Genomic DNA, 15389 nt, shown 5'->3' with positions numbered 1-15389 from the left:
TTATTTATGTTGTATGTATGTATGAATGTACAATAAGTATGTTGTATGTATGTGAACTCTAAGAGGCAAGTTTCATTAGCAGCCTCGTCGACAGAAGCCAAATATATTATGGTTCTGTATGAAGCCGTTAAAGAGGCTCTGTGATTAAGGACTTCAGCTACTAGCATTAATATTAAAATTAAAGAACCTTTATTAATATAGAGGTACGAAGAGATAATAATGGATGTATTATTATTGCAAAATATAATCCATTGAGTCACAAGAGTTACAAACATATAGACGTTAAATATCACTTCTCCCGAGAATAATGTGTGAATAAGACAATAACTTTGAAATATATTTCAACAGATAACCAGATCGTGGACATGCTGACCGAGCCGCTGCCAGCAGCCAGGTTCCGCGACCTGCGGGACACGAATGTGGAAGAATAATGTTTTATAATGTTTCAATAAATACTAATAGTAATTAATTATTTAATGATCTGGTGAGGTTTTTCTGGGGTTTCCCTCATCCTAGCAATGAATGTTGGATCATTTTGTATCTCCCCGGATTTCAAGGTTAAAGTGCACGGAAGGTAACGTTAATTAGGTATTACTCAATATATTTTAAATTGTACTTAATTTAAATTACTTTTAATGTTTTGAGATTTAGGCAATTTTATTTTAGGTTTATATTACTTTTGAATTTAATTCAAAAGACATTAATTTTTGAGGGGGCGTGTCGAATTTACTTAAATTCGAATACAAAAATTCCTGTCTTTTAATATCATATTGAAAGATTTAGGTTCTGAGAAAGTGAAGTACCATTTGAGTCTCACATGCCACATGTTAACATTGCTGTCAAGAAATTGTGTGAAGTATAATAAACGACTAATAATTCTTAAAACAAGGGTACACAATGTTACCAAAGCCATAAAACTATAATTTATTATGGGCTGCTTTTAGTTTAAATGGTCAGGTTCACATTTGGCATGGGAACGTTTTTTGTTCACCCTGCAGGTCACAGTTTATTTTACTGTTAAATATTTTACACTTCTCTCCTTTACTCCTCGGAGTATAGACGTGCCTTACCGAATGCGCTTAACCTAAATAAAGCGCAATATAAAAGTGATTTTCTTTTATTTAATCTATCCACGACCTCACAGTCTAAGTCAATAAGACTAACAAGAATTACTAAATTAGGTACATCAAACAAAAGAGTATTCGACACTTAGCTTTTAAAAAAATAAATCAATCCCGCTAAAAGTGTGTGTTTATTCCAAACGCCAATGGCCCACTCACCTCTCGAACAAGCCGCTCGTAAAAAGCGTCGATCATAAAAATATTTGATTAGTCTTTTCCCTCCGACATCGCACCAATTCGCCATCTTCAAACTTTCATCAGTTACGCACCGCCTGAATTATGTATTGTATTACAAAACTTATATTCATCCTTCCTCACATTTTTGGGTATTTTATTAAAAATTTATTTACGATTTTTTGGGGCATGGCCTCCAAAAATACGTCATTTGAAGTCGCCAATGCCTTGAATAATATTCTAATAAATTTTTTATCGACTTTCTTTCGAGGTCATTTACCTACTGCTGTTATGCCTTCGTTTATATTTTGATCTTCAAATAATTTCTGTACTTCTCCATTCTTGAGAAGAAAATTAATTATAAAATGGAAATGCGTAGAAATAATAACAAATAGCACTGTTTATAATTTATTAATAATAATCTAGGCCAACTTACACGATTTGTACTTATCTCAGTAACTTTTGCTACAATTAAATTAAACAATCAATCGAATAATCACTGAGCACAATACTTATAATATTTTATATCTACCTGCTAATAAATTCATTAAAGAAATTGCAATTAGATATTATGCAATATGCGAGTCGCATCATGTTTCTTATTTTATGTTACATTAAGTATATTATTCTTGTCTATAGTTTTAGGATTCAATAGGTTGAAATCTTAGCCAAATATCTTTATCGATAACTCTTTTTAAGTTGTAGTCAACTACTGGAAGTGATGTTGGCGTCTTATCAGTTTTTTCGATTTTGAATTTCTTTAGAATTGCGCATGTGACGCTTCGAACGATCTTCAAAGCTAGCTGCTCCCCTGCGGACAAAAATAGTGAGTTAGTAAAATTAACAGCATCCCATCGATCTAAGTCACTAAGTAACTGATTAAATACAGGCATAAGTTTTGTTGATGCTCTCCTTTCTGAATATAGTAAGTGGAAGTAAGCTAAAAGTCACTCGCACTGTTCAAACTTGATGGAAAATAATTGAGAATCATTCTCTTCGTCTGCTACTCTGCAATCGAACTTGAATTTGACAAAGAATCTAGAACTTTAGAGCTAAGTTGTTTTAAGACCAAAAATTTTGAAAGACTTGTCAGGAAACACATATTGTGCAAGCAAAATATTTGCTTTAAGTTTGCAAATACAAAGTCAATATCCTTAAGATAACATTATTGTCCATGAAAACAATAACTCCTTATTCTTTTGTTTACGCGCCAATGAGTAAAGTTCCCATACTTTAAACATTTTGATAAATAAAAACAATAACTATGCTTGTTACTTGTTTTTATCATAATGTTAATGGTGACAATTGACATCCTCTAACTTTTTATTTTCTAGAAATTTTTATCTATCATACCTACCTAGAATATAATATTAAACAACTCATTATACATTTTTTGCATAGTGTTCTCGTCTCCTAAAACTCGAGTGTTTAACTTTAATGTCTAAAATTTAATGTTTTTTATTAATATACTTACTAGGAATGGTAAATAATTAACACCTAAAAAGCAATAATATTTTATGAAATTTTATCACTAAAACTCAACTGTTTTACTTTAATGTCTAAGCTTTAATGTATTTTATTAATATACTTACTAGGAATGGTAAATAATTAACACCTAAAAAGCAATAATATTTTATGAAATTTTATCACTAAAACTCAACTGTTTTACTTTAATGTCTAAGCTTTAATGTATTTTATTAATATACTTACTAGGAATGGTAAATAATTAACACCTAAAAAGCAATAATATTTTATGAAATGTTATCACTATCGATTATTCTTTTATTGCGTTTGAAATGGCGTTTCATGCTTTTTCTATGTTTTTAAATTGTTCCACTTTACAGTAAAAACAAACTGTTCTTATTTTTATATTATTCTAATAATTAACTAGGTATTGCGCAGGAACTTTATATTTTTCCACAATATAAAAGGCCTTTCTCAAGACTCAGTTAATCTTAATGCTACATTTTTCATTAAAATTGGTTAACACAGACAGACTTTTCCCTTATAAATATGAGTAGGTATAGTTATGGATACGTTAGGGTTAGGTACATACCTATACATTGTCTTGGTCCTAAGCCAAAAGGTAGAAACGCTGGTGTCTTTTCAGATTCACTATCCGAAAACCTGTCTGGATAAAACTCCTTACTTTTCTTAAAAAACGCTTCATCCTTATGTAAATTTGCCACAGGCACAGTAATATTCATGCCATTGTTTATATGAAAGTCTTGTTCAGGAAATGTATACGTTCTGGTGCATTTTCTAGTGATCACCGAGTATGGTGGATGAAGCCTTAAAGTTTCCTTGATGACTCTGTTCAAATAGTCGTCATCACTATTCACAGCACACTTTCTTGCTTGATTCTGAACGTCCTGGTGAAGAGCAAGCTCATACAAAAGTGCTACCAGTACATTGTAGCAGGGAATGTAGCCTTCGCTTATGAAAAGTAAAAACGACGAGTAAAAATAGTCAGATTCCTGAAGCTTAATCTTTCTATTCACATTTAATTCGTCATTGGTCAGAACATCCACTTTCTTTATACATTTAAGCAGTCTAGACGAGCTCGAATATTTGTTCAGTTCTTTCAAATGCGCAGCTGATACATCACTGAAGCCGAACAAAACATAAACGGATGGGAAAATGTCTTTAAGATAGCTCTTCAATTTTCCACCGAGCGATCGTTTTTCCATCGTTTCTCTTATGTTTTTAATAACAGACGTATCTACGTTGTTATCGAGAAGTAAATCTTTGAACACTACATCTAATATCCCGGTCAATATCTGCTGAACCCTCAAATCTCCGCTGCTTCCTGACACACAGTCGTGTAAACTGTCTTGAATATCATCGCTCATGTGCTTCAATAGTAGCTCGTATTTTCTCCGCAGGAAAGTCCACTTTTCACCTTCCGCGTAAAATAGGTTGTTTCGTAAACAAATATCCCTCGATTTGTCCAGTTCGCAGCCCCGGTAATGGAAATTCGAGAAATCTGTTGACAGCGTTTTTCTTACTGCTTCGGGATCCTTGACAATTAAGTCTGGGATTCGGCTCTTGATGCATCCGACGTATTTTTCTTTTGGATATTTAGTGTACAGTGCGTCGACTTCGTCGGTTGTACTCCTCAATCCGAGCACTCGATGATAGTCGCTGCCGAAGAACGGCAACGGCATTTTGTACTGCACATGTCGGATGTACCAGTAGCTGAAGAACTTCGTCACGTAGTCGAATATTAGCGCGCCGATCAGCACGAGCATAACCGACACGTTTATGAGTATACTCTCGAAGAACATTTTGGCGTTCGTACCTTACCAGCTCGCCGGCAGACTGAGGCGCTGCGGCCGTTGTAGGTCAAAATAACGGTACGGAGGCTGGTTATGACTTTCAGTACGATCTCTACAACTATTTGCGCGAATGAAAAATCGACTCTACGGTACTGAAATAGAATGTGTATTTTAATAGCATCAATTACAAAGATAATGTGCACTCGAAGAATCGTATTCGGTTGTACGCTTTGTAGCTAGTACCATGTAGGATGAGGTACTTATTGTAAGCAAATAGATAATATATTTAATGGATTTTCGTATCCATAAGTATCCATACTAATATTATATATTATGCCATAGCATATCGGTCCGTCTGTCTATCTAATACCTAGTGGTCACGCTTATATTTGGTATGGATATACTTTGAATTCCGGAAAAGGACATAGGATACTGTTAATCCCGAAATAATATAATATACTAGCTGTTCCGGCAAACGTTGTTTTGCCATATAAAGTATTTCGCCCATATTATTATTGCAGTGACTAAATAATTATGTCACCATGGCAACGTCCATCCGGATCTAATGTAAAACATTCCAAAATCAACAACTCCTTATAAATAAGAAATTAATTGAAAAAACATTTTCCAATAGACCAAACTGTAAATCTAAACCATTCTCGAATCTCCACGAACACACACAAAAAATTTCATCAAAATTGGTCCAGTCGTTTAGGAGGAGTTCAGTCACATACACACGCACACAAGAAATATATATATTAAGATTATTATATTACACTTTCATTACTAGAACTTTGTAAGGAAGTGCAAGTCGGATTCGCGCACGAAGGATTCCGTACCATATAGAGCAAAAGTGGGCAAAAAAAACCGGCCAAGTGCGTGTCGGTTCTGCAGTTCCGTAGTACCGCTAGTTTTTTTTTAATTTTTGTATGGTCATTGAGTGCACATTTATAGCGTGTTTTACAATACTAACAACATCTCAGTTACTTTTAAAGGAATTTGAACGAAAAGTTCCTTTATACTCCGCCAAATACATTTTTAGTTGATCGACTATTACTCAATAACTTATGAAGATTAGTATTCTTAGCCGTGATAGTTTTCCTTGATTTTTTTACATTTCCAGAAGCAGACGTTTAGCTGGTAGGAGGGGGGAACACTGGAATCTAACGATTTTTTCCACTTTAAAACTTAATATTTCACAAACGGATCCCTCAATCGGAAAATGATCTTATTGAATAGTCATAATATTTTTTAAAAACCTATCCAACGATGGGGTGAACGAAAAAAAAATTATCCCCGCTTGATGTGTTGGGAAAGTACTAAGTATAAAAAATATTTTTTTAAGATTTCATGTACCACTTTGTCGGCATCATTAATATGTGCATTCATGCCAAATTACAGCTTTGTAGGTCGTATAGTCTCTGAGCAAAACCGCGGACAGACAGTCAGACGCCAAAATAATCAAGATTTTTAAATAAAACAATAGCTTTGTCCACACTGTGCCTTTTTTGTTCATCAAGGGCATGCGTTATAGCGCAGTTAACAGCGAACGTGAGGCATGCCCAAGACGCATGACCGTATCTAAAACTTCAAAAATGACAATATTGGCGTTGCATTCCTTGACGCATTCAATTATTGAATGCGCCAATATGAAAGTTGATGACGAAAATTGAAGATGAAAGTGCACAGTGTGGACATAGCTGGCAGCAGGCTGATAGCAGTGGTTGTTGTGACTTGTGCCTCACTTGACATAGAAAGGTATGTATATTGTATAGTGTGTCGCAGACATTTTTGTAGATATTTATAAGATCTATATATACTTACTTACTTAGAACATTTGTAATATGGTTCTATCTTTTATAGTTTAGGCAGAGTACGCAAAATAAGTTAATTTCCTGGTTGTTTCCGAAAAACTGAAATACCTTACGGAACCCTATATTTTCCAAAATAAAAAGTAGCCTATGTTACTCTAACTACTCTGTAAGTAAGTTACTCTGTAAATAATGTAGCTTTCGAATGGTGAAAGAATTTTTGAGCCTATTCATTACAATGGGAAGAGCACAGGGAAAGAACGATCAAAGTCACCCTAAAACTGCTTTGAGGTTAATAACGCCATCTAGTTCGTAAGACGCTAAGCTTGCCTGTCACTAAGCATGGAAAGAATATAAACTTACAAAGTCACGATAAATGACGTTTTATTTTTTTACATAAAAGTTATTAGTGATCATAGTCTAAGCGGTAAAAGTTAAAAACGATTAGAGTCCGAGGACTTTAATCGTTCTTACAAGTTTTCGAACTAATAGTCAAACGTCAGTTGACGTTCTCATGCTCTGTGACATATTTTATATGATTTAAGTCAATAGTAACATAGAATATCATTGATTTAAGTAAGTATATGATTTAGGTTTGGCCCTGAACTGAAAAAATATTAAATAAATCTCATTAAAAATATACAATATTTTTATTTTTTAGTAAATAATGAAACCAAAGTATTAGCATGCAGTGATTTTAAGACAGAAATTGTTATTATTGTGTCATTTCTTTAAGTACTTAAGAGTCCAATAAGTTAAGAAATCATTTATCTTCTAATTTATAAAAAATGACTTTGATCATTCTTTCCCTGTACTCTTCAATTTATTAAACAAGCAAACAAACAAACAAAGTTTACCTCTTATAATATTATAGTACAGAATAATTTTTTCATCACTTTTCACAAGCGACATCTCTTGGCATCTTGTGCAACTGCTATGTATAGACTTAGCCAATGAAGATATTTTGTGCAAAGGACAAACGTCGCGTCGTTACGAACTGTTTTACCTCTATATCAATAGATGGCGCTAATACTGCAAGACGCAACTTAGCTGATCAAACTCAAGCCGTAGCAACAGTTAGTTCGAGCATTGGATAACAGGTGTCTCTACATTTAATATTGTTATTAGTAAAAAAATGTTAATTTTTTGGTTTCCGTACCCAAAGGGTAAAAACGGAACCCTATTACTAAGACTTCGTTGTCTGTCCGTCTATCTATCTCCAGGCTGTTTTAATATTGAAATAATTTGAATCATTTAACCGAGTTACTCCTCCGAAATGGTTGACATTTCGGAATAGATTTGCAACGAATAACGCGACACGAAAAATTTAAATGGAGAGTGTAACAAAATAATATTGTAATAATAGTGTATTTATATCATGTGAGCCTTTCTACTAAGTACTGCTACTTCCACTGTTCGCGGCGCTGAAAGAGAACTTTTTTTTTTAACCCCCGACGCAAAAAGAGAGGTGGTATCAGTTAGATGTGTCTGTCTGTGTGTCCGTCTGTATGTCTGTCTGTGGCATCATAGATCCCGAACGGATGAACAGACTTCAATTTAGTTTTGTGACTTACGCGCGAATGACATCTTAGACATGTTTGATGAAAGTGGGGAGGAATTACCGAATGTCTGCAAATATACAAGAGTAGGGTGTAGAAACGTAAAACTTTACATACAAAGAAAGTCCAACAACCAGTTGCCACAGACAAGAAAATGCCGTTTTTCAGTTTTTAGCGATCTAAGATTCGATTTATGAGAATCGGGCTCTCTAGCATAATCAATCGTCCTCTGTCCAGTGTAACGTATTAATCAGCTACAAATAGAAGCCTGCGAGCCGGCCGGTCTGTAATCACGGTAGCGTCGGTAGCACGCATCGCTATGCGTTGCTGCTGGCATTATTTTTATGAATGCCAAGTACTGATTACTGTTTGTATGATACTAGCTGTGCTTCTTAGGGAGATCGCAGACGGCACACTTTTTGTGTGATCGAGTCTGCGGCTATACAGTTTGCATGGCCGCGCCTTGCCGAATGTAAGTGCGCCGCAGACTCGATCACACAAAAAGCCCCTCCTTTTACTATGCAAAAAGTGTGCCGTCTGCGATCTCCCTTACCTGTCCTTACCTTCTATTTATTTAAAAGCGTAATACCACTACGTATGCTACTCATAATGAAAAAATTAAGTGTACATTCTAAAAGCAATAGGTATAGCTGGCCGCTGAATGTTATATTGTATCGTTTAAAATATGAAATAATTGTTTTATAAAATGTGATATAAAAATAAATTATAAACTTGTTCATATTTTCAAAACGAATTCGCTTTATCTTTATAGTGTTTTTAAGCGCAGTCGATTAAAAAGAAACTCGTATCAACAAAATAATGATCCAAAAACTAAAGAAATCGTCTTTACATTTCCACCCCGATTTTGAATGATTTCTCGTACGATGTACCGCACGTGACGATTTAACCGCAGATATGGTACGACCATTTTTCTATGCTCACGGGGCAGTATGACCACGACGTCGATAATTATGATATTAATTATGTCTCTTTATCAGTCTATGTCGAATAGGTGGCTTATCTTATCGCTTGCATCGTAGGTATACCCTGATTCTGTTATTACAAATCAACATCAAGATCGGTGGTATTTAAAATCAACTTACGGTAATTTTAGGTCTCTGAATTCGTAACCAAAATTTCTAAATCTAAATTCCGTTACCTTGCCACAGGCGAACCTCACTGCCATAAATGCTCTTCATTTTAAGATTAATATTGATCGATCATAGAAAATCATAATCAGCAAAAATGTGAATGTGTGTGGAATAATTATATTGATACTGTTCCCTACAATATATATTTTTTAAATTGTATCCAGACTATTAATCTAGAGAGACATTCTGAATGTATGTGGCTTGCGACCTTGTTAAGAGCTACGATCCAATCTAGATCCTATTTGACAACACAGTGGTATTCTCATAAACATCAATTAACTAACGTCAAATAATTATTTTTGGTGTTTCAGCCAATTTTTAAGCCAACGAGTTTCATTTGACATTGATTGGTCTTATTAGTTATTAATAGGTAAGTATTATATTATACAGAAGTATATATTCATACCATACCGAGAATTATTAATCCAAACAATACCGAAGCTGTGTTGTATTGAAATGGCAGAATAGGGGTACTGGAAGCTAACTTTACATATTGTTATCTCCGTTATGTCGTTGTCCATCGCATATTTAGAAATGTCTTAAAGATGAACATCGCCATGCATCAATATTGTTTCATATTTCGAACCGAAGTTTATTTAGTTTCCTTGCGTTTCTAAAAAAATAAAATATTTATTTAAGTAGGTATATTCTTTTCATAATATTAGATAATAATATCGACGCCCCCACCGAATAATTGGACAATCGTAAAAATGAAAATGTTCAGGAGAGCCGAAAAACTGAATTTGTTAATAACTCCGTCAAAAAAATAGCATCAAAGACTTTTTATATCTCAAATGAAAGCTAATTTTTTTGCCTATCTCGCTATATTAACAATATTTAATTACCACCGAAGGTTTTTTAAATTTTTTTTAAACGCCACTTATCGTTCTGGAGTAGGTCAAGCTCTGATCATTATTGTCTATTGCATGATTATTCGGGTAATTTTGCGTTTCGACTTCAATAAAATGCACATATAATATCTCATTGCAATATTATTCGGGGAAATTGTTTGGGATAAGAATATTGGTAAACACCTATTACTTTACTATTCGGTGATTAAAAAATATTGTACATTTTATAATTATAGTCATTGTCGTTTTTTCTAATGATTTTCTACTATAGGTAAATTAAAAATAACATGTATTTTTGTTTTAATACATTCATTATCTGAAGACATAAATGACATTCTTGAAATTTGAAATAGCTGTTAGTTCAAAAAAATACACTCTGGAGACTGGCTCTATCATTTAAATAGTACTTATAATCATTAAAGTTAATTAAAATGCTAATCATAACCCTCATCGCCACCGGAGTACCAGAGTTGGTGTCACAATAATCAATATCGTATTATGTTCTAATAAAAATATGAATTATAATGGCAAGAAATTGCTTTAGACAGTCTACCGAGAGCACCATAGGCCTTTCTTATATGACGGTGCTTTAATCGTCGACTTCTGTCTACATCGTATTACAGTTCAATTTAATCAGGATCAAAACTATGTTAAAATCTTCTCAAGTTACAATACAATACAATATTCACACAACACGCTATAACAGCACATCTTATAGTAGCTAGCAATCGCATTCCTTAGTAAATACTGAATTGGGTCCCATTAGGACCTGCAGGACAACTTCCACGAATAATGTTTGACTATCTGATAGCTGCTTGCATGCGTTAAACTGTAACAAGTGCTGTCGTGACAGTTTTAAGCACTTCTTAGGAGTCTTTGCGAAAGAAGAAGATTTCTAAATACGTTCTCGTTAATTTGTAACAGATCTCGCTGCTTATATCGGGCCTTCGACAATGCTTGGTGGCCAGCTGTAAAGGTTCGGTTAGCTGAAGTTAGGTATCTGGGGGACCTGAGGCGGGTGATCAGCGCCTACCTGAGTGGAAGGAGTGTGAAAGTGAGATGCTCAGGACTGGAAGTGTGCAGTAGGCAGCAATTTATTTACCCGAATAGTCATGCAATAGTCGTTTATCGTCAATTCGTTTTGACATATTTTTTCGCAATAGCCTATTGCCCAGTTTTTGGTGTAAAATACAATTTTAAGTATTGTTATGGAATAAACACATAATTTTTTATATCTTTGTAAATATCCACAGAAAAATTCTGAAAAAAAATTCACATGATGTATTTTGACTTCTAGATGCCAAAAATCGCATAACAGCAAAAACCCCACAATAGCACATTATCTGATTATTCGGTGGGGCGTCGATATGATCTTTATTTGCTCTACATTTATGGTTTAAATCGGTACTGACTACTGCCGCATTCTTAAATGTAAAGTTTTTGGTCAATCAGTTAGAAGTTTCTAATAATTTAGTCTTTTGTGCTTTAAATATTATGTTTCTATACCAATCCATAACCGCGTTCAATTAAAATATTTGATACACTTTTTTATAAAACTAATCAACAACAAATAATAACTCTTTTGACAATATGACCGAGCCATCCTCGGTCTAATCGACATAAGATCGATTCCGTCCAACAAAAGATCTATAGATCATTGATCGATCTCTCACTGAGATCGGGAAAGTGGTCTTTTTGTGCGGGTTATTGATTTTAAATCGGCCGTGGCGGTCCCATTGTGCGCTCCATGAATGTTTACGCACGTGGTTCTATAAAAAATAATAGCTAAATAATTGGAACTTGCCGCCAATTTACAAGCCATCAAATGATTTCGCGAACGCTGATTAAGTGACCATTAAAATGGCGATTAAGTTGTCATTAACAAGATACTTTGAAACAACTTTTACTCCTATTTGAGTCTAATAAAATAGATTTATTAAATACGTGTAATTGGATATAGGTATGGACCATTTATTTAAATTTATAAATTGTTTTTGTTTAAATTTTTAATTTGTTACGGTACACGGTATACGGACATGTGGTCTAGCACGTAACAATATGGACCATTTATTTAATTTTTTAAATTGTGGGATAAAAGCGTTTCATATAATTCCCATACAAAAGTGAAAAAAAAAATGATCTTTCAGCGTTGCTACTTTTACAGTGAACTCTATACAGGAGACTCATACACACCCTAAAGTATTATCACTTAGTTTTGTGATACCCTGTATACATATACATCGATGTACCATCGAGGAAATTGATTCCTAGGCAGTTGACAGACCAACGTCATTTGGTCGGATCATGTCAATTCAATGTTAATTGTGATCTGTCGGCTGGGTTTGACGTATCGCGACCAACTATTTAGGTCCCCCATCTGCCTAGGAATCAACTTCTCTGATAGTACATTGTACACCGCAAAATCATACGAAAGCGGCTGAAAAATTTATAACTTCGTCAAAACTCAAATGAGTCAAAACAGTATTGCTGCAAAGTCTTGACGATTGTTTTATCGATTTTTGCCTGTCTAGATTTTACATCTAAATAAATTAACCAAAGATAGTAAAATTGCAGATGTGCCAGGTGAACCTTTAAAAAATCTGGCAACGATTTTTAATGATAGATACACCAACAAAGTATGAAAACGTGAATAATTCGATGGCTGGCGACAGAGAGACGCACCTGAGGCGATCTGGTCTAATGACCCCACCATTATGGACCTGCCATATACTCACGTTTATTAGGGATAATAACGCTAACGAGTTTTTTATTCCATCCATCACAATTTTGGACCCCAAAACTGCGCTGATGTCAAATTACATCTAGGATACGTTTTTTTGGCGTTCTTTATGGGTCAAGTTAATTCCGATCCTTGTGATTACGTTTTTGGTCCTGTAAATTATCCACATTAACATAAGTATGTGAATCATATGAATTTTCGGAACCTTGTTTAGGATTGTAATTTGTTTTGGCGTAGACTTATGACTCCTTACAATAATAAACTCAAATTTTACAGCCAGCTTACAACCTTTTAGCAGTTTCGAAAATTTATTCTATTTTTTGCTAAAATCAGCAATAATCATTATAATTGTTAATATTATCTTATTCAGACTTGACAACATACTAGTCTTAGTAAATAGTGACGGACTCTATGCTAATGACGAGATAGAGATACTTAAAAAATAGAGCAAGCACCAGATTACAAGACACGAGACCGCATGCATAAGCGATTATGATTTTTCATCCTATTGACATTCCAATTAGTCAAATTTAGTTCGCCATAAGGTCGCGTTTCGTTCGAAACGTTGATAATTTTTAATGATTTTTTTGTCATTCTACACGGCCATCTCTTTGACGCTCGTGCGCATCGCTTCACTAGTTATAAAATTAAAATTTACGTCAATCACTCGCTATCTCGATTGACATATCTTTCTAACGACATGTTCGGTCCCATGTTAATTGAGTGTCATATGGTAAGAGCTTGTTTTAAGATTGAGGTTGTTTTAATTGCTCCATATTTATCAAGATTCGAAGGGATCGCGTCTATGCTTCCTAACTGCTTCGTAACAGTACAATATTCTGAACAAACAAGCCGCCTAACATCAACGGAGATACATTAAGAGGATACACCAGGGGCGAGAGAAATTGAAAAATAGGTATTTGAAAATGTATTTATTGCTGTCTCACCAATCTCAAGTCTCCCGCCGCAGAGCGCGATAGAGACAATACGACAAAAGTTCTAATAAAAGAACAAAAAATTTTCGATTCGTTGTCCGCTGATTCCTTCTCCAAAACTTAGCCGATTTAAGTAATTTTTTCATTAAGAATTAAAGCAAGACTTGAACTGCGTTCCTATGTTTTAATTTTTGTGTATATTCTAGCCAGTTTTGTTTTCTGGGTGTTTGAACACAGAGGAAAATCTGGCCATTTTTTTGGGTTTTTGGACGTTCTTATCTTTTTTAATAATAAAATTATGAATTAAATTAAGAAATTTAAAAAAACCCCCGCCAAACAACTTTAAAAAGTAATGAAATAATATATTTTACTGACTTTAAGTTTAAATAATTCCTAAGTGTAAAATGATATTTTAGTCCATAATTGTTGTCACGGTGTGACGGGGGACCGCCAACAGTGTCTTTTGCATTTTGTATCGCCATGTCACTGATTGTCTCGATTTGGTTCGCTGAAAACTGACCCCTAAATTAAAATGTTATGTGAAATCAAACATCTACATTAGCGTTCCCCCGACACACCTTGACAACAATTATGGACTAAAATATCACTTTACACTTAGGAATTATTTAAACTTAAAGTCAGTAAAATATATTATTTAATTACTTTTTAAAGTTGTTTGGCGGGGTTTTTTTTAAATTTCTTAATTTAATTTTATTTCATGCTTTTTAAACTTGTGTTGGTTTTAATAATTTCTATCAACAGGATCATATTATATCCCAATGAATACCATCTAGGAATGTCCTTTTGGATGAGTCCGTCTATATATTTTTTTTTTATGAAATAAGGGGGCAAACGAGCAAACGGGTCACCTGATGGAAAGCAACTTCCGTCGCCCATGGACACTCGCAGCTTCAGAAGAGCTGCAGGTGCGTTGCCGGCCTTTTAAGAGGTAATAGGGGAGGGTAGGGAAGGGAAGGGAATAGGGGAGGGTAGGGAAGGGAATAGGCTAGGGGATTGGCCTCCGGTAAAGTCACTCACTCGGCGAAACACAGCGCAAGCGCTGTTTCACGCCGGTTTTCTGTGAGAACGTGGTATTTCTCCGGTCGAGCCGGCCCATTCGTGCCGAAGCATGGCTCTCCCACGTATCAATCAATATGAGTCCAAACATGAAACCTCCACTTTGAGTTCATATAGAGCTCGGCTCTTATAGAATCCAGGTGATGCTGCAGCAGCAACATGCAAAAATTTATTGGTTATCTACGTCTTACTAGTTGTCGCAATTAAAATGAGCCCAAACACGAAACCATTGCTCTAAGTTGGTGAGGAGTTGGGTATCCTATTGATTACCATGTGATGCTGCAACACCAGGTCAACTTTCTATTAATCACGCGTCACGAACACGTCACGAAACAAAAGTCACGAACTAGAATGCAATAAAGCCCACCAAACGATTGCAAGTTGCTAATCGGCCCTTCACGAACCAGATGAACCGCGATTTTTCAGCACGGAGCAGGCTGATGATGATGAACTATAGCTAAGAACGCTCTCAATTAAGTCAGCTTTCAAACAAAAAAACTAGATCAAAATCGGTCCACTCGTTTGGATGCTACGATGCCACAGACAGACAGACAGACAGACACGTCAAACTTATAACACCCCTCTTTTTTGTCGGGGGTTAAAAAAAGGAAAACATAAGGAAATGCTAATAGTGGCCATAGATATTCAGGAAAAAATCATAACTCTACCGGCATTATCCAGGGAGGAAACAG

The 15389-nt window shown here is 34.8% G+C and overlaps 1 protein-coding gene across 1 annotated transcript; it reads right to left on the bottom strand.

Moving 5' to 3' along the window:
* Positions 1 to 1690: 1690 nt before the first annotated feature.
* On the bottom strand, positions 1691 to 4597 carry LOC121739835 (cytochrome P450 6j1-like; the record flags this gene model as incomplete). Its single annotated transcript, XM_042132422.1, has 2 exons — positions 1691 to 2106; positions 3352 to 4597. Coding segments are annotated over 2 exons (1416 nt in total), but the record flags the coding sequence as incomplete, so codon positions are not given.
* Between the last annotated feature and the right edge of the window lie 10792 nt (positions 4598 to 15389).

The sequence above is a fragment of the Aricia agestis genome, chromosome 2, assembly GCF_905147365.1.
Source record: "Aricia agestis chromosome 2, ilAriAges1.1, whole genome shotgun sequence".
NCBI classification, from domain to species: Eukaryota; Metazoa; Arthropoda; class Insecta; order Lepidoptera; family Lycaenidae; genus Aricia; species Aricia agestis.
The sequence above is the reverse complement of the archived record's forward strand: the minus strand, read 5'-3'. Positions and strand labels throughout refer to the sequence as shown.